Source organism: Camelina sativa, chromosome 3 (assembly GCF_030686135.1).
Source record: "Camelina sativa cultivar CO46 ecotype springtype chromosome 3, ASM3068613v1".
Lineage (NCBI taxonomy): Eukaryota > Viridiplantae > Streptophyta > Magnoliopsida > Brassicales > Brassicaceae > Camelina > Camelina sativa.
The window spans coordinates 29,409,776-29,430,740 of NC_141882.1; the positions used below are offsets into that span (position 1 = coordinate 29,409,776).

Below are 20,965 nucleotides of genomic sequence, written 5' to 3' on the forward strand. Positions count from 1 at the left end.
GAACTTCTTCAATACTTGGCATGGTTTCTCTTTCTTAAAAATCAAATTATAATTAGGGATGTGAGAAGAATAAAGAAATGAATTTTTTCTTCCTATATATATAGTAAAAATATTGTATTCCGATTTTCTTTTGTATTATCGATATTAGTTTGTATATATCATTTTAGACAAAATATTCTATCAGATATTAGTTTTTATATATCATTTTAGAAACAAATTTTTTTTATTATATTCGTAGAACTAGAATTGTGGGTAAGACCAATCCAATTTTTTGTTCCATATTTCATTTGGTAGCCACTAAGCCAATCATGTAGTAGATTTATTATTAAATGTGAATTATATTCGATGGTTAAGAGTCACAATACGTATATGTTATTTAAAAGAAGAAAACGTTCATTAGCAAGTACTACTCCTATATTCCGATGTCAATGGCGTTCATGTAATAGCTATCGGCATCGCAATCAACACAATACTTGCATTTTTGTAGCAAATCCGGGAATGGATAATTTACGCATTGTGCATTTTATATCGAGAGAGTTCAAATATCTATTCATGTGAGACGAAGTATATACGTTGCAGATTAATTCACTTTTTTCCGACAACGTCAAATAAATGATCTGACCAGCCAGTTTCATTATCGTCTATTTCTTAAACATTAGGTTCTTCTATCACTATCTTATTTGAGAAAATAAATTTGCAGCAACATGCATGCGAATGTTAAAGCTTATATACTACTAAAAGTTATATATAGCTGAAGAAAATACAAATAAGTTTCTACAACTGTTAAATATGTTTTCATCAGTTTATACAATCTACAAACACCTATACATTAAGTGAATAATAATAACATTATAAAGAAATAAAGAAAATAGAAAAGTATATTTAACCTATCATTGTAATTTTCTATATGTTGCCTCACCTCTCCAATCTATTTTAATTTTTATTCTAACATCTATACAGTAATAAAATCAACCGTAATTAAATATACCCCCAATGCCCCCTAAATTACTCAAACCGTATACACAAATTTTCAAAATATAAAAATCGAATTTTAAATTATTATTTTTTTGGTTCAAGAGTACCAATTCAAACCAGGCAATTGGTAAATCCCACCTTGATTCTGCATTAAAGGCGTCGCCGCCACTGAAGAGACGATATTCGAACAATCTCCACCGTTAAACCTCTTACTAGGTGACAACGACGATCCAATACCTGAATCTTGATTTATACTCGTCGTCATCATCATCACCGGTGGAAAGAACTGCTCCTGCTTCGATCCAGATGCGAAATTATGATTCATCGAGTAGTTTCCACCGCCACCGCCGTCATATATAGCCGTCGGATCATTGTTATCAGAAAAAATCGCCGGGAAGTGAAGACTCGGAGGAACATGACGGAATCGATCATCATCAATCATCATGTCATGACGATGATTATCATTGTCTAGATGATATTGATGATGGTGATGATGATGATGTCGATGTGTTGTTGTACTGTTGTTTTTCTTGTAGATGCGACACAACACCCAATCATCAAGCTTTATAGTTTATTAAAAAAACAAGGATCAAAATCAACCAATCAAAACATTTCTTTATAAATAAAATTAAAAAACTCAAGATTTTGATTTAAAGAATATTAAATATTTTACCCGGAGAGAGTTTTTCTTGTTGCCGAAGTCACAGATATGATTAGGTTTATTATCAGTTAATCGATACTCATGCATGATCCAATCTGATTTAACTCCTTTTGGTGGTTTACCACTGTAAAACACTAGAGCTTTTTTAACTCCCACTTTTTTATTCCCACCGCCGCCGCCGGTTGAAATCACCGGTTTATCTGTACCGGTGGCTTTCCAATAACCGGAGGTGGCAGCTCGGTTAGGTCTAGCTCCGTTTGGATATTTCCGATCTCTTGGACTGAAAAAATACCATTCTTGTTCTCCAAACGAAGCTTTTGCTGTTCATACACATACACACAAGAAAACAAAAAAAAAAAGGATCAGAAAAGATTTATATATCTCAAGCTAGTGGATCTGATGGCTTTCTTGATCTTAGATTTACCGGGAAGTTCCCATGGATCGAATTTGTAAAGATCAACGTCGGCGATGATGGCGACGGGTAAAGGAACAGAATCAGCTTTGCGTTTGAGGTAGTGGATCACGAGTTCTTCGTCGGTTGGGTGAAACCGGAATCCAGGAGGAAGGTTTGGCTGCGGCGGAGGAGGACCACCGGAGGAATCTGTACTCTCCATTTGATTGGATGATGATCGGAGAGATTCTTTTTTTCTTCTTCTTCTTGGAAAGATAATGAGAAATGGTTGAGACTTGAGAGAGTCGGCGTTAGTAAAATGAAATGCATAAAAACGACAAATCAAATTGGTTTTTATCGTCTGGAATATTTCGTACGTACACCATCGTATCCACTCGTATTTATTTCGATTTTTTCTTTGTTGGCTTCTAAAGTATTTTTACAAAATATGCTTATTTTAAGAATTTTTTAAAAATATCTATATAACGAGTATAAGAAACCATAAATGTCAATGAGATTTTTAGTTACACATCAAATGGTATTTCTATTTATATTTGTGGACGATCAAAACGTATTAATTACCGTCCATAGCTATCTAAATCAATACTTTATTACATTTTAACCTATTATAGGTGTGCTATGTAAACTACCAACAGGGAAGAAGGATTAAAAATGTTTTTCTCTGATCCAATTTATAAAGAACCGTTTCTATATTTGTAATTATTTATTTTCTTAACAAAATGTTTGAAACAAATAGCAAAAAACAATTAATGGCATCATTCGAATAACTTTATATACCAGAAAATTATAGAGGTAATTATATAGGTAGAGATTCCTATCATTGATTTAAAAAAATTAAAATATAACTTATGATGTTATCACATCTTCGTGAATCATGAGAGAGTACATTTAGTTTGCTTTTTGGTCCATTTCACTAATTAATGTTATCTATATGTACTTAGCTAATAAATAAAAGTTTCTTTTTCTCATCATCAATCTTCTGTAGAATTCAATACATAGAAACATGATCTGATTTTATAAAGTTAGTTTGACCTTCAAAGGATGCACTGTTCATCTCATATCAATTGTACAAATATGTAATTTTTTTCCGGATATTTAAATTAGCATAATATGTTTGCAATTAATAATAAAACAGAATGCCCCATAATTCAGCCGAGTTTTAGTGTGGTTTGGTTTGTACTAAAAGAAGATAAAGAGCAGTCATATTTCGACACATGTACAAAGTATGAATAATCATGTCGAATCTGTTTAATTACCATACTAACCAAAAGCGAGTGAGGGTAGATTAGAGATTTCCTAGTCGATAATGACTCTCTTAATCTCTGATTCTGAACCACATGCAATGCATTATTCGTCTGTGTGTGTTCATATAGCCTCGAAGTGTGGCTCGACACGAGCGACCTTGACGTAGAAATTGCGATTCACAACGATATCGATTGTTTTTTTCATCAAAATAACACCACAAAAATAAAAAGCCTTTTAACAAAAGAATATACGAAAAAAATTATGTCAGCACTAGCTTTTTTACATGAAGGTTGTGAGATTTTAACAAAGATAAATATATTTTTTTTGTCAATAAGGTGCATGCTTCCGAATAGTATCGTGTTTTTTCTTCTGAGTAAGCGTCATGTCGACACGTGGCAAGCTGTAAAGAAGGGACCCGCTTGATTGTCACACAAGGCAACAAAGGAATGATGTGGAAATGGATGGCGGGGTTCGGTGTGGGAAAATTCAAATTAGCTTTTTAATATTTTTGTTTTCTAAAGATGTCATGTCACGCTTTAATTTGTTTTTTTTTTTTGCATTTGTGAGTCCACTTAGAATTTTGTTATAAAGAAAATATAATACAATTATCCTTTACCAAAAATTTAATTAGTTTTTTTGTCTCATAATTGAGTTTTGAACTTATTCGATATGATTAATAACACAAAATAACAAGTTTTTATTAATATTAAAAATGATAAGCGACATATAAAAGATTTAAAACGATAATATATAATAATATGAAATAGCATCATAACAAAACGAAAAGTAATTTATTTTATAGATTTTAAAATTGTTTTTTCATTAATTATAATGAAAGTGATACATTTGTGTCGTTGCAATATGAGATATAGTGATATACTATTTTTGACAATTATTAATTATAAAAATGTTATTAAAAACAATAATTTGTAATGTTAATAATTTTACTTTGTACCGTTTTAAATTGTTATAATTATAGCATTTATCGTTTTTTTACCCACAGAAAAATATGCCATGAAATTAAAAAAACGTTTTCAAACGAAAATTCTTTTACCCATAGATATCTTGATTATTCTCCAAAATGAAAAGAAGATATTCTTTTTCAAACCTGATGCACAGACGCATAGTGTTTTTAACAAATAAAAATTTCTCTAGAAACTTACAAATGGATAACTAAAGCGGATTATTCTGAGAGGTGGCAATGGATGATGGATCGTATTAGCTATTTTTCGTCATTGAATCTAAATTATCGTCATTGGATCTGACTTAGTGCAGATAAAAAGTTGATATTTATGCAAAAGATAAATACTAGTTGTGTATCTAAAACTAGAACGATCAGCAAAAATATTGGTCAGTATTGTGTACCGTCAGCTTGCCAGCTTTCGAATTGTGAGATTGTTATGAAATTGAATAAAGTAGTGATGGTGTATTGTGAAATGTGGAGCCCAAATGTTGGATTTTAGATTCAAGAGCAAGCTTCTGTATATAATAGAAAAAGAAGTCTCTCACCAGCATATATTTTAGAAAAGTCATCCATTTTCCTCGTTATCCTTTTAGATAAATTATCACCACCTTTTTTATTTACGAGAATAAAAGATAAATCTGATTTACAAACATTCATTAGCAAAAATTATAGTGTTTACCATACTCTTTTTTTTTTTAAAACAATAAGGATTATTTTAAAATTGTAGATAATTTATACTATAAAAGTTACTGGTTTTATATCGTTTCTATTTTTGAAATATTCGCTTTTATTCTTATCATCAAACAGACATTTTAAGATTCTGAGTCTGACCTCAACAAAAAAAAAAAACTCTTTAACGTTTCATTAACAATATTTTTTGTCTTGTCTATGACTTAACATCTAAAATAATGAATTAGTACTTCTCTGACAGCTAATAAATCTAGTGGTGTACTATTAGTTTGATCCTAACAATTTGTTTAATCAGATAGATATACCCCGACAACAAGATTCGATGCTGGTTGCTTCACTCAGTGTAATAAAAAAAAAGAGATGTGGTTTTCATTAATCTCGGAGTTATGCATGTCCAAACAGGTGTTTAATTTTATCTTTTCGAATTCCATTAAGGATATATCTATGAAAGTATTGATGCATATACACGAGTTTTAAAAATGGCAACATTGTAACTTCTTCTCTTTTTTTTGTCAACATATAGTTACATTTTTTTTTTTTGCTAAGCGAGTAATAGCATTAAAAATGAATAGTTAGGATTTACATGAGGATTACCTAAGGTTTAATTCCTAGGCAAAAAAAAAAAAAAAAAAAAACAAGGAAGTAAATAGGCTATGCAACAGTACAATCATCAAATGAGCCAACGGATCATGAGAGTGCGAAACTTCCGACGATGCTGCCTTGCATGGATTGAGTTTAAAACTTCTCGGACTATGGGATACGTGAATTATACATATTTACATTTACACATTTAATTACATACGTGAATACGTGATACATACATGCATGCACATGCAGACATACATAGTTACATCTATATACATTACATACTTCCAAGTAACAAGAAAACTATACATAAAAATAGATATAACATATATGATGTTGAACTTGTTCAGTTTTACACTACGTAGTCCGTACCATATATATAATGTGGTAACCTAATTTCAAACTTTGTAATATGATTTTGGTCATCCAAATGACCTTTCCTTCGCTAGTTTTACTCGTAACAATACTTTTTGCAATAAAAAGCAACTAAGTGATCGGTGCTCTATTCGGAGAATGTGGTCAAGTATAACTTTTTGTACCTTAGTTGCTTTAAACATGTGATGCTTTACTTTTGTCCATAATTAGAAAGTCACTAGCTATATGTAAATGTAACAAGAAAATAAAATTCTTCTGTTAATTAGTACTTGTGAATTTAATATTTTGATATAAAATGTGTCCTTAGAAAATAAATTCTAACAGAAAAAAAAAAAAAAAAAAAAAATCAATATTGTACACGTACATGGTGACGTCAGGCGTATGTATTCAGTACAGCTAAGCTAGATTAGGGGTAATTATGTCCAGAGTTAATTAAATAATTTGCCGTAAAAAGAGAATGGATGGATTCTTGTAGTCGTTTGCTTTTTGCTAATACTGCCTTGTTTTAAAGTTTGTTTAGGAAAGTGATTAAGGACCGCTCCTTAATTGTGTGTGTGCTTTGTCAGCTATAATTAAGTGAGCTTTTCGAACCACCCGTGGTTCACGCATGTGCAAATACCACAAACCATACAAACTAAAAAATTATTGTTGTCTCGGTTAAATGTATTTTTCTTTCTAATCACAAATGTCATTGTTATGATTTTAAAGATATTGCTTTTGCTTTGAAGTCAAATATGTCATTGTATATTTGACGCCAAAACCCCTTTTCTTGTGTGTCGTGATTTAAACTGATAAGTTTGGGAAAATATTTTTATATCATTGATAATTCTTTCTTTAGATATATACTGTACTTAAATAAAAGAGTATAAATTTGCACGAAAATTTATATACTAACCAGTAACCATGTAGACAAAAGTTCTAGTAGTATATAAACATCCACGTTTATCTGTCTTAACCATCCGTTTTATTCGAATTTAATAACTCTTAACTTTTAGTTAAATATGAAAATATTTTAAAGAATGTCGAGCTCCAGTTCTGAAAAGAAATGACCAAATAATATTTCGCTATATCCTAACCTGAGTTCTGCTTTGGGCATTTGGCCCATGGGCCAATCAATACATATCACCTATGCCGTTGTCTTGCCAACCCGAAAATCCAAAGTTCGTAGACCGTATGTAACTATGTATCAAACAAGTCATGAAAAGACTTCAAAACAAACCTTAGTACCTTACCGTATCATACTAAAACAAGTTACCATTGTGTTGTGGATGCATATATGTGTTGTGTCATGCATGTCAACTTGATATTAACTTAAATAACATTAACTTGGATATATATATATATATATATATTTTGTCGGATTTTCCAAAATATTCCAGATATTTGAATTTATACGTCGTAGGAAAATGACATTTGTTCAGAAATAATTAACATCGTAGGATAGGTGGTTCAACCATTTGAGGGCAAACCAAACTAAGTTGATATCTGTTAATTCTACCCCTTCATATATATATATAAATGTAAATCTATACTAAATAAAATATAAGCTCATGAATCTGTCCACCTAGGATTTAAAATAATTAATAGAGATTTCACATCTCACTGATTAACATTTTTAAAAATTTTCAGAATTGCCTATATTAAGATTTTTTAAATGACCAATCGGGATCAGTCATCTCAATATTTAACATTTTTTAAATTATGTAAAATTTCTATATTATAATACTTATAAATAAGTGTATGTACAACGTTCCACATCGGTTAGAAAAATTTAGATGATGGTTGGAAACCATTATAAATTAGACTAATATCTTTCCAATTACGAATGAACAGGAAAATTGATTTATCGTACGTCCAAATTTAAAAAAAATTATTTGGTTTATTATAGCAAATTAAAACTTCTAAAAAGTTCCAAAAACATGTAAATATCATTAAAAAGTGTAGGGATTACATAATAATGCTTATAGTGTTTGAGACCTTGCCAGAACAAAAGAATAAAAAACAAAATAACAAAAAAGACATAAGAGTGAATTTATCTAATCCAAAGTTCATTAGATTTCTGTAATAATTCGGTCGTGTTCCAACTTTTGTGTGTTTCATGTTACATTAACACGGTTTTTTTTTTAATATCAAAATTACATTAACATGGTTAATAAAGTCTTAGAAAATACAAAAATGGGGTTGTCTTTCCGAAAATTCTCTCACGCTCAAATTATAATAGAATCAATGTGATTCGATGAAAGGATACGTTACATTAGAAGCAAATGAGCTAAGTTTTGGTTATTAATCGTTATGTGAGATCCAATATTTGGTAAATGCTAGAAAATACTATAATTTATAGAATAAGAAAAGACTAATCAAAATTTCATCTGCATTGCATTTATCATTATGATTCTCATTCAATATTTGGTGTTCTCATTATATATGGTTCGCGTCACTTTAATTTGTTGCGCAATAACTACATTTGTTTTTCTTTTCTTTTGTTTTCATCTTTTTGTGTGATCCACTTATTATGGACCATCTAGAGTTTATTTTTATCATGTACACCCTAAAATGCAAATGCATATATAGTCGATCCGAAATAAACATGTGTTTGAAACTTGTACGGTATAAACTGTTTATCTCTATCATCTCTTTTTCAAGCTGGTCAAACAAGCAAAGCCCACTTTATACACCTAAGTTTCCAGCTACCCATCGCTCCATTTTCAAATCCAGTTATGGAATTCCAATTCAGAAAATTTATACCAATATGAAAGATCATTAAACAACAACAACAAAAAAGTTACAAAATCTAGACGTCAATATTTCTAGGCATGAAGATTAAGAATCTACATCTAAATCTATGAGAGTCTGTCTCTAAAACCCAAAAGAATTGAAAATTCAAGTACATAATATTTGCCACGGGACAAAAACAAACGACTTAATTTTTATTGCCTCAGCATTAAATCATCAATCATCACATAAACCCAAACCCACCAACTTGCCCCGAATACCCAAACCCGACCGAGTTGTTAAACTCGAGACTGCTCTCGACTTCCTCCTCCGTCTTCAGGTAGCCACAATTGTACTCGAGACTTGGAACAACATGACTCATTCCGAGTTCTGGTACGGAGTTATGCTCAACGTTACCAGCAAAACCACCCCAGTCGAAGCTCGGCGTATCCACTAGACCGTTGAACCCGGTTTTCTCTTCGGTTAACTCCGGTCTGAGCGTGGAGAATTGGTTTTGGTTAGAAAACTGGAAGTTTGTGTTGTCGATCTCATGATGAAACGAATCAAGAACGTCTTCAAAGTGAGAAGAAGACGACGTCGTTGATGAAGTACCATTGTTACTTAATTCTCTACCACCATTCATTACATTTTCGTAAACTTGTTTTTGTGCACTTGATTGCTTCTTGTATATTCGACATAGAACCCAATCATCCAACTGCATTAAAAAAATTAACAACAAAATTCAATGATACGTTACAAAAAAAAATATAATCTATATATAGTATTAATTTTTACATTTTCTTTGTATTTACCTTGGAGCTTCCGTTTTTACGAGAAGGTTCAATGAGACGATACTCATGCATGATCCAATTGGTTTTAGTGCCTTTAGGAGCTTTTCCGATGTAAAACACCAAAGCTTTTTTAATACCAACTCTTTGTCCTTCCGTCGATATTATTTTATCCGTACCCGTAGCCTTCCAATAACCCGATCCAGCAACCCGATTTGGTCTTGACCCGTTTGGATATTTTCTATCCCTCGGACTAAAAAAATACCATTCTTTTTCTCCAAACAGTGCCTTATCTATAAAATTGACAAAACAATAAAACATACACACCAAGAAAATTATGAGTCTCTGATAAGAAAATATATAATAAACATTGAAGAAGAAGGGTTGAAATTGTATAACTTACTTGGTAAAACCCATGGATCGAATTTGTAAAGATCGATCTCGGCGATGAGCTGAAGAGAGAAATCGTAACCGGCTGCTTTTTTACAGAGATATTGAACCATAAGCTCTTCGTCGGTCGGGTAAAACCGGAAACCAGGTGGTAAACTCAGTTGGGTTAACGGGTCGGTTTCTTGCATACCCATTTTGTTTTTTTGGTTTCGTCGTCTCTCTTTATGTGTTTCTTTGATATTTATTGACAATAATGTTTGGGTCTTTGTGTAGCTGCTTCTATATATATACTGTATATAACAATGCATGGATGATGATAAGAGTATTGTTGTATAGGTGAATCCACCGCCGCTAATTAACGTGTGTACTGAAACTGGGACCCACTTTTGTGTTTATCTCTAAAACACTTTTGTGAGTTCTGACACGTGTGTCAGTTAGATCGTCGTGATTTATGCAATCCCTTGAGAGAGTTCATTGAACCTAACCTACGTTAGTTCATTTGGCTCTTCCTCGTACTATTTTTTATTATTATTTTCTTTTAAAAAGTTGAAAAACATCTAGTAAATTACTCTGGTCCGCTATTTTTAGAACTAAATTTTACAATAAAAAAAGATTTGGATTGTGGATTGATATTAGGATATGAAAAAATCAATATTTTCAAAAATTGCTAATTTGATGTTTTGAGTGACATGTAGTGTAGCACATGACTTATTAATTTGAATGATGTAAAATAAAAAATGTGATTTGGATATACCTTTTATATATAATTTAAAATGTTTTCATTAAAAAGGATATTTTAAAACTTAATACGCGTAGTAGTAAACATTAGTAATCAGGCATGCATCTAAAGATTCGAATTGCCAATAAAATTTTACTTTCTTTGGTCCGATTAATCAAAATTGAACCGTCCATTTTATTTCATTCGTCTATATGTACGTAGGGGGCCTGAAATTTAAGAACGAGAGGAAGAAAAAAATGGTAGCGAAATGATTGAACAGTAACCATGACGATATATGTGAACTTAGTAAAGGAGAGAGAGATATTTTTAAATCTTCACGTGTTTTTTGTTGACGCGTTTCTTTGAAATGTATATTTGCCAAATGTTGTTCAAAGAAAAAACAAAGACAGGACAGATGTAATGGATTGATTGGTTTAAAGGGAAAAAGGCGAAGTTGAGAGCAAAGGAGGACAAAAGGAAACTGTTCAATGCATCCTAAGGGTTACACAACATGGAAAGCGTTTTCCATACGGACAAAACTGCATACGTGACGACACGTGTCCACGTGTCTATCGCACAAGTTAGGCCCGATTTTTTTTGTTGTTGTTGTTGTTGTTGTCATTTGTCAAAAAGACGTTATAGCGATGGACGAAGGAGAGTGCACGAACTTGATTTTGACTAACGATTTTTTTTTTTTTTTTCAACATTAACATTTAGAAATAGGATGTTGTGGTATATTATAAATCCATATTGTTCTCAGAATATGCTGTTTTTTTTAGTTGAAAAGTAGTAGTCGTCATTGACTAATTTAGCATGTTTAGAACAACTAAAGTTCCGCATTTAACCATTAGATCACATAGATTCACCACCATTTTGTCAAATCATTTTTCTGAAACCCATGTTTGATAATATATATATACAATAATTTGACCATACTTTTATTTTAAAATAAAAATGCAGTCGATAATCTTATATCTGTATTTGTAGTGTCGATTTTGTGGTATATATATATATATATATATAATTGGAATAGCAAGATGGGTTTGCTGTTCCTTTTGTTGCTATTCAAGACATGTGACCACGTTTTAAGCTCGAGTTGTTGAATAAAATATAATTACGAGCTATGTTTTGTATATATTGGTTGAACTTGTCTAGGTTTTTTTTTTTCTTTCTGATCGAGTATATGGAATTAATACACGAATTATATTTTTTCTATGTTATAACTAATCTAAGTAAGCCTAGAATACTTCATTGCAGTTACTAATATTTAGGTTAGAATTTAATCATACTGCATACACATCAGACAGACAACGAGAACTAAATTAATTGTGATGTTAGTAAGAAGATATCATTTCAAAAGAATAGACGGAGATAGATAAGCCTTCATTCGTCTCTAGTGATATATTTGACTTATATCACTATACTATGATCATTATCCAATTCTCTAGTGTCCAAACTTAAAGATTTATAAGGGTTTCTTTCACTCAATAGTTTTCGTGCTAACATCCATTATATTTGATGCTACTTTCATATATTTTCTTTTATTATATGCCTCTCATTTCGATCAATTAATGATTTATCATTTTATCAAATGACAAAGGATCAATGGGGTAGTGAAACTCAAAGATTGGTCTTTGCATTATTTATATCATTTTCTCTGTTTTTTGGAGTGTGGAAAATATATTGTGGACCGGAGAAAACAAAAGACGCCAGAGAAAAAAAAAACAAAAAAAAAACAGAGAATTAAATATTTGACTGGATCCAAGTTTTGTATGATGTATATTCAACGAAGACTCGTTTAAACAATTAAACTAAAAGGGTAGTGATCCTTAAGAGATGTGGATTATGTATATATTTCTTAAAGATTTAAATTTTGAACAAAGGTACTTCTTATTTGCACGTGTGTGTATTCGGAAGTTTAGGTCATCTTACTCGATGACATAGATTTGTTAATTGTATCCGTATTGATTGGGTCATACTAAAAAAAAACCCATCAATAGTTCTCAACCTTTTCCCTTGTCTTGTTTTTTTTTTGTTTCTTTTAATCTTTAAATCTGATCCAATCATTTACTTTTTGTTCCTAACATGTTAAATCATCAGCCGAAATTTATATCTACAATGATTATGAAAGAATTATATAGCCTGTTTGAGCTGATTTCTCTTTGTTGACAAAAAAAAAAAGAACTATATAGCCTGATTTTAGCGAAAACATTAACAACAAAATGCTAACCCGAATTTTTAGGGGCTAATGTAGCCTGATATAAGTTAGCAACAAACTATTTACCTGTTATTACGTCAAACCGAGCATGTTTATGTCATATATCAAGCACGCCATATGATTCGGTGACGACGTTTATCATACATATAGCATAGGGATCAGGCTCCAAATTTCTAATTATATTTTTAATAAAGAAAGTTATTAGGCATGCACTTAAACATAAAACCAAAAAAAAAAAAATAGAGTTGGAACTTGGAACTTGGAAGACTATTCTCGGATTTTAAAATAAAGTAAAAGGTGAGTGGAGTATTCTGGTAAATGTTAATCACTTTTTAGTATAGATATGTATTATAAGCTTCTATTTTTTTTTTTTGCGTCTGAATAATTTATTATAAAACCAATACAAGGTTATTTTCACATGACTTAGAGCCATCTATGTTAATACTACCAGAGAAGGATCATAACAATCATCAGTATAAAGGAGAGCCAAAAAGATGTCATCCAGGAGTGATGAAACTCTCGTGGTTAAACAAACCATGCAATAATTGTGGATGTTGTGCTGCAATATATGATTGTATTCGATCTTCCTTTATTTACACTTCTATCCTTTTTAAGAAGTTTCCAAAAAGGTATATACATTAATCCTGCTAGCAAAATCTCAGATTGAGATTTATAAGATGGCCAAGCTTCTGGTCTAAGAATAGCTTGCATCAAATCTTTTGCTTCTACTATGATAATAACTCTTCTAATTTTGAGACTTCTGAGGCTTTCTAATATCCACAACCAACATTCTAATTCCATCTCTTTTTTCGAGTCCATATCAATGAAAGATCTTCTAGAATACCTTTTAAAATTTTGGAGAACCCAAACGGCCCCTCCCAAGCACTACACTTTATCTCAAGAGAAAGCAATATTACATTTTAACCAAGGTCTATCTCGGGGTCTCCAAGAAGATCTTACTGGTCTCTCTCGAGGAACCTCTTTTTGAGCTTCTTCTTCTTCCACTTGTTGTGCTAAAAACCATTGAGCAGTATCATCTTTGATCTTAACTATTATAAGCTTCTATTTAAAGGTGTGATTCTGAACTTAATAAAATATCTAATAATTCCGTTGAACTGATCTGTCTAATTGAGACCTATCTAAGCTTGAGTTGTGGTTTCTTACTTCTTCCCAACTGCTTCAAGAAAAATGACAATTTGATGGGTTTTAGAGCCCAAACCCATTTTAATTTTCACAAGTAAAAAGACGTTTGCGCGCCAACCCCCACAGAACAAGCTCTGCTTCTGCATAACTCATTTGCACTCAAAATTTACACGTTGAGAATATGCGGATGTATGATATTTATCTGTCTCAAACTATGTTTCAATCTTGTTTAAAACTTGTATTGAATATTATGTTTAATGTGGACATAGTTGTGTTTCAAAATAACCATGGTTTACGTGTAAAGAAAATTTAATTATTTGAATCGGAACCTTGTTTTGACTATTCCATTTACACATGCAGTCATGTTAAAAACGTCTATGTATATGCACGCATTCTTCGTATTTATTTAAAAATTGTAGATAAATTATGTTAAAAAAATAATGTTTTTTTTTCTTGAACTTACAAAGTAATTACTTGCCACTCACAAAAAAGAAAAAAAAAACTACAAACAATAAAGGAGATTTAGAAATTCTCATATTAAAAAAAAAAAAACGGTTGCCTCTCCAGTCAAATATTGATATAAGATATATATATATATATATATATATATATATATATATATATGCATGAATGAAATAAATTAAATTAATTAATCTTAGGATTAGGAGAAAAAAAATATTGAGAAGCAATTAGTTAGGAGTTAATTAAAACTTCTTCCAAACGCCTAAAAATTTCCATCTTCAGCCTCTAACTCGATCAACCTCTCGACGATAACATCCGATGCAACTGTAACAACCTCCGACAAATTCCTATATACCACACGAAACGAAAAATGGTGAGTTAAATCAGCAACTTAATAAACAAAAATGTAAACAATAGAACAGAAATAATAATAAACTTTTGATAGAAAATTAAAATTACCCTTTGTAGGAATCGAACGTGAGTCCAACGATGTCTTTAGCTTCTTGAAGAGCCCACCTAAACCTTTGGATTTCATCATCAGAACATGTTAACCTCTCAATCATAACATCAAGTTGTGAAGGTTTGATGTCGCAGAATATTGGTATGACCCTCTTCCTAGACTCCATTATCAGAGCAAGCTCGTGGAGACAGAAATAAGAGTCGCAGTAGTTGGGAGAGAAAACGGTTACAGCCACTTTCGAAGTGAGAATCGCGCTGTTGATATGATCAAAAAGCTTATCTCCGGGCTTCATGTTCTTGCAATCCAAGAAAGGACGTAAGTTCCGGGATCTGAGGTTGTCGTAAAGCAATGTTGCGATGTTTCTCTTTGTGTCGGATCCTCTATGGTTGATGAACACGTCGAGCAAAGGTTTTGGTTTGGCTGATGGTGAGGCAGAGAGAAGATCAAGAAATAATTTGTTGTTTAGCTGAACGGCTTTTGATTCTTTCATGAAGTTGAAAACCCTAGAGATCATGGTTATAATTTCTCGTACGATGTAATTAGGTCGAGCTTGAGATGATGAAGAAGGCTTTGAGTATCTTAGGTGTATTTTAACTATGTATGTGTATGTTTATGTAAATATATATATATAGGATTTGAAGTAAAATTGTCGTGGATAAATGGGCTTGAATCAGAGAAGAAGACAAAGAAGAGCAATATGGTGGATTCTGAACAATATAAGAATAGAATGTTTAATAGACGTTGGCCGCGTCAACAAAAATATAGTTCATTTTATAATAATTATTATTATAAATTATTTCCAACCAAATTCTCTGATCGATTAAGTCATATAAACTTAAAATTATTATTTTTTCACTAAAATAAACCACACTTAAGTATTCATGACAAGGTTTTATATAAATATCTGTCGGATACAAAATAATACAATTTTTTAGTGTGACTATATATTATGTTAAGACGATAACATATTTACAGAAAAAAAATCCATTTTTTTCTGAAATAGAGAGTCACCTAAAAATAATAATAAATTTAATGGATTAACCCCCACAAGATTTATATATTTCTTAGTAATAAGTATATATGTATATCAGTATATGTGCTGCCAAAGAAAAAAAAAGAGTCTAAAGTATATATGTATGACTAAATTGTAGAGTACTAAATAATCCAAAACTCTGCACACACGGACTCGTAGGTACTAACTTGAGTGCATTGATTTCTTTTTTGTTAATTTGTTAACGATAAATTAATAATTAAATACGATATTTCTAAGTAAAGTAATAGACATGTTGAATGCCTATTTCTAAGTATAAGTTGTAAGAAGAATGAAGAATAAGAAAGGTAAGGGTGAAAATAATTATGTAGTCGTTGAAATAGATTTGACCATTTCCCGTCAAAGAAGCTAACCATGCGCGCTTGAAAATTCTTTTCCTCATGTACGAACGAGTTAAAGGAGAAATACATATATTTTTTTCTTCTTTTGTTTTTGTGTGGTCTCGCTATTATAGATTAAGTAAACCAATGTAGCTAAATTCGTTAACCAATATAGCTATATTAAGTTAACCAATATAAGCTAAATTCTTTTTTTTTTTTTTTCAAGAGAAGCAATAGTTTTGTGAGTTTCTAACATCTCTCCAGCCAAGTAATAATTTTGAATGCATTTTTAATTTAGTTTATGAGACTCAAGAGGTTGATGTAGTTAATTACGTATTACGCTACAAGTAAAATTCATAGAGTCAAATGAATAATATGATCATATTTACTCTTTAAAAATAATAATGTTATCATACTATCAAATATCAAATGATGAAATAAAATAGCAATTAGTATTGTTCAAGTGGCAGAAGACTCATTTTGTGTGTTAAGGTCAGATTTATGTATATAAACCAAATTGTAAATACTTTACGTGATAAGAATGAATACAGAAAATTACTTGGGTGATTCACCTCATCTTGACATCTTCTCTCGCCAATTAGAATCTTCCTTCTAATATTTTATTTAAAAATAAATTAAAATTAAATTAAAAGTAAAGCAAATTAAGAAAACAAATTATGTATACTTTTAACTAAAGAAAGTTAAATATTGGCTTAGTTTAGAATTTTAAAATTAGAACAATATTATGTGTCGGTTTGGGTTTACAAATAACGTGATTAGAGTTTACATTTTACAAATAAATCAACATTATATGTAGGTTTAGGTTTACAGATGAAGTGGTTAGAGTTTATATTTTACAATTAAAATGAAATTCTATGTCGGTTTGGGTTTACAAATGAGATGGTTAGGCTGTGAATTTTAAAACTAGAATCAAATTTGATATCGGTTTGGGCTTATAAAAAAACAATTTAAATTTTTAATTTTATAATAATGTTTATAGATTTTATTTTCTTATTTTATAAGAAGGTGAATGAAGAGGTTCACCCTTAGGGGTGAACCTAAGTATTGTTCATGAATATGATCCTCTATAGGTAGTTTAGAGTTTTATTCTAAAATCGATCCAAGTTACCAAAAATAGTTAGTAAGTGTATACATAAGTATGATTTTTCTTTTACCATTTATATTATGAGAAAGCAAGTGAATTCTTATGAGAAGATGGTCAAAAATTCATTAAAAAGATTTTCAAAATTTTCAATTCGGAAGTATATCGTAAATTTTCTATGGATGTTTAATATATTTACTGTATATTTTATCTATCAGAAATTCATTAGATATTTCAGCGGCATTAAAATTTTTTTTTATAAATTTTTGACGAGTTTTCGAGAGATCATGAAACTGTCAAAATTTCAACATAAATCCCCTCGTAGCTTCTTTCTTTTTTGTAGAGAATTAAAAAAAAAAGTTTTTATTTTTCATTGAAGTTTTGTTTATTTGTAAAACTTTTTAAAAATACAAATTATCAATATTTGTTTTTGGACATGACTGTTTTGAATGTACATTTTTTTTACTGAAAATAAAAGGTAAGAAATAATACAGATCATTAAAAGTAAATAAAATTTAAATTTCGATTAACTTGACCACAACATAGTGCACATTCATTGAAACCCTAATCAGAAAGCTTACACTGATTAGAACCTGAAAGCAAATTAACTTAATGCACATAAATATCAAAAACTATGTACTGAAATTGAGATATTGTTTACTTACTTGATTTCGAGCTAAGAGAGCAGCCATCCTCTGCCTTGCAATGTGTTCTCTTTGATGATCGATGTCTCTTCCAATGAATTTTATGTTGTGTTTTTGCGATCAAGTTTTTCAAATCAATCCTCCCATCAGGTTTCGCTGTAATTGATTTCTCTGGTTTATTAACCTTTGTTGTAATTGCTTTCGCAACCACCAGTTTCGCAATCTTAGTTATAATTGTTCTTGCATCCACCAGTTTAGTAACTTTTGTGTTCTAATATTATGGTCAAAAATTTCAATCCGGAAGTATGTCGTAAATTTTCTACGAATGTTTCATATATTTACTGTATTTTTTATTTATCAGAAATTCATTAGATATTTCAACGAATTTCGAATAGATTATGCGTTAAAAAATTTCGTTATAAATTTTTGACAAGTTTCTGAGAGATCATGAAACTATCAAAATTTCAACACAAATCCCCTCATAATTTTTTAGTTTTTGTACAGAATTAAAACTTTTTTAAAAAAAGTTTTTATTTTTCAATGAAGTTTGTTTATTTGTAAAACTTTTAAAAAATACAAATTATCAATTTTTTTGGACGTGACTGTTTTGAATGTACATCTTTTTTACTGAAAATAAAAGGTAAGAAATAATACAGATTGTTGAAACTAAATCAAATTTAAATTTCGATTAACTTGACCATAACATAGTGCACATTCATTCAAACCCTAATCAGAAAGTTTAGACTAATCATCAAAAGAAGACAATCTCTTATTAAGGTATTCTATCAACATGATGATTTGTCATAAGAACCTTCTCTACAATTCAACATTTAGAAAACAGCTAGTGGATGTAACTTTTTCTAATATAACGTAAAGAAAATGTATATAGCAAACCCATGGGTCTTATATAGTTTACTCATGGCAATTAAGAAGATACTCGAAGATCACTAAATTTTTATTTATACTTGTTTCGAACTACCAGTTGGTATCGATCCAAAGGAAACTATTTTTTTCGGTTTGAATTAAGGTCGATTCATACTTGTGCCCCAACTTGGACTATACCCTTGGGGAATATACCAGTCATTTTCTTCATGGCAAAAACAAAACTAACGGTCGTTTAGGTCTCAATGTAGAAGGGACTACAATATATTAAGACCTCACCTTGGATATACATATATTTTTTTGTTTCTATGTTCTCGTTTGATTATAATTTAGCCGACAAAGGTTACAATCTTTCCACGAATACGCTGAGAGAATCTCTAGTCACAAAGTAGACAAGAAAACATTTATTTATTTTTTCTTTCTCTGTCCACACTACGCATGGACTGTTGAATTCGTGCTCTTTAATTTGTTATCATTTGAATTTGATAGACCTTCTCAAGAACACGATGAAAGTTGGAAATTGAGTCTTGTCCCTTGAATTGAAGAAAAAGACAGGACTCGACCACAAGCCAAGGGAATGCAACAAAGTATTGGGCCAACAAAGTCCATTATGTAATATTGATTGTGGATGCAAGATCCGAGTTTTGGTGTATGTCTTGGTTGAAAAAGAAATATATGTGGCTAAGTTCATTTTGGCCCTGTTCTTTTGATGATCGCTGAAGCAGCGATAGCGACCAAAGAAAACCATTGTGTTATTGCTACTTTAAACACAAAATTGCAGAAAGTAATGATGGTGGTGTTTATTAAAAGCGACACATCGACTGTTTTTAGAATAATAACTGATCGCTTAATATTCTAGCAACAGTTACGACTGATTGACATTCATTCCGGCGACTAATTTAACTGTTTCTGCGACAATTTTTAATCTCAAAATAGTATATTTTACACCATTCACTACAAGAAAACATGTCTTTTGCGATGAACATATATATCGCGAATCCCTCGCAAATCGGCAAAAGCGAGAGATTTGCGAGGGACGTCCGTTCCTTGCAAATCGCTTCTCGCAAATTGGTCAACGTTGCAAATCCCTCGCAAGTTTTGCGAGGAATAATTTTCCCTCGCAAATCTCACGCATATTGCGAGGAACTTTTTGTCTAGCAATATCCTCGCAAATTATGTATCTAGTAAATTCCTCACAAATTTGCGATACATTTGCAGTTAATATTTCTGTCGCAAATTCTAATAACGGTATTAAAAAAATTAAAATTTTGATTTTGGTAAGCTTAATTAATATTAAACCCTGTAATTAAAATTAAACTTAAACCTTGAAAACTTATGCAAATTAAAGCTGTAATTATAAGTATTAAGTTTACAAAATAAGTTAACAAATCCTAATAACCGATTATGTTCTACACATGAGAGGTTCAAAAGATAAAAGTCATTACATATGAGAGGTTCAAAGGATAAAAGAGAGTTCATGAGTGTTTATTATTGTCCGGTGGTAGGTTCTCCGGTGGTTGCATCTCTGGTCGGAGGTCTGGTCGCCGAATCTTCTCTGGGAAATCTAGCAGCAAAGTCTGGATCTTTCTCTACAAGATATTCGAAGTATGCATCATAACTATGCATTTTCTCCGAATTTTCTTGTAGTTGAGTTGCCTGCATTGCAAGAGCAGCTTCGGCAGCAGCAAGCTTCGCAGCTAGAACGAGTGGATCTTCAGAAGGAGGAGGCGGTTGACCAATCTGAGCTGAAGATGCTTCTGCTTGCATGTTACCAACCCCATATATCCGGTTCTTTTTCTTCGGAGCAACCTGCCAACAAAACATATACACACCATAAGTGTTTACACAAACACAAACATAAGTGTTTACACAAACACAAACATGAACATTAACATAAATAATGAAGCATAAACATTAACATAAACAATGAAGCATAAACATTAACACAAACACAAACATTATCCAGAATCCCAGTTATATGTTTTCTTGTAAAGACATAAAATGAATCACAAACAAAATCAGATACAGAATCAAGTGATAAACACACAAAATCTGTAATTTAAACACATCAACAAATCTGTAACTTACCGCAAAAGTTTCAAACCACCGGTTTACAACCGGAGCTGGTGTTTGGGTCCAATTGGCATGAACTGATTTGAAATCTCTTT

General features: G+C 31.1%; 3 protein-coding genes across 3 annotated transcripts; all 3 read right to left on the bottom strand.

Annotated features, from left to right (window-relative positions):
* Nucleotides 1-729: 729 nt before the first annotated feature.
* Nucleotides 730-2,547, bottom strand: LOC104778217 (NAC domain-containing protein 18). The gene is made up of 3 exons (XM_010502610.3): nucleotides 2,061-2,547; nucleotides 1,649-1,956; nucleotides 730-1,537 (listed from the first exon to the last, which is right to left on the bottom strand). Exons 1-3 carry the CDS (start codon nucleotides 2,248-2,250, stop codon nucleotides 1,073-1,075), a joined length of 963 nt encoding a protein of 320 aa, XP_010500912.2. The 5' UTR covers nucleotides 2,251-2,547; the 3' UTR covers nucleotides 730-1,072.
* Nucleotides 2,548-8,645: 6,098 nt separating this feature from the next.
* On the bottom strand, nucleotides 8,646-10,217 carry LOC104778219 (NAC domain-containing protein 19-like). Its single transcript, XM_010502611.2, has 3 exons — nucleotides 9,811-10,217; nucleotides 9,432-9,700; nucleotides 8,646-9,334 (listed from the first exon to the last, which is right to left on the bottom strand). Exons 1-3 carry the CDS (start codon nucleotides 10,103-10,105, stop codon nucleotides 8,864-8,866), a joined length of 1,035 nt encoding a protein of 344 aa, XP_010500913.2. The 5' UTR covers nucleotides 10,106-10,217; the 3' UTR covers nucleotides 8,646-8,863.
* Nucleotides 10,218-14,793: 4,576 nt separating this feature from the next.
* Nucleotides 14,794-15,312, bottom strand: LOC104779334 (Toll-Interleukin-Resistance (TIR) domain family protein). The gene has a single exon (XM_010503688.2). It carries the CDS (start codon nucleotides 15,310-15,312, stop codon nucleotides 14,794-14,796), a length of 519 nt encoding a protein of 172 aa, XP_010501990.2.
* Between the last annotated feature and the right edge of the window lie 5,653 nt (nucleotides 15,313-20,965).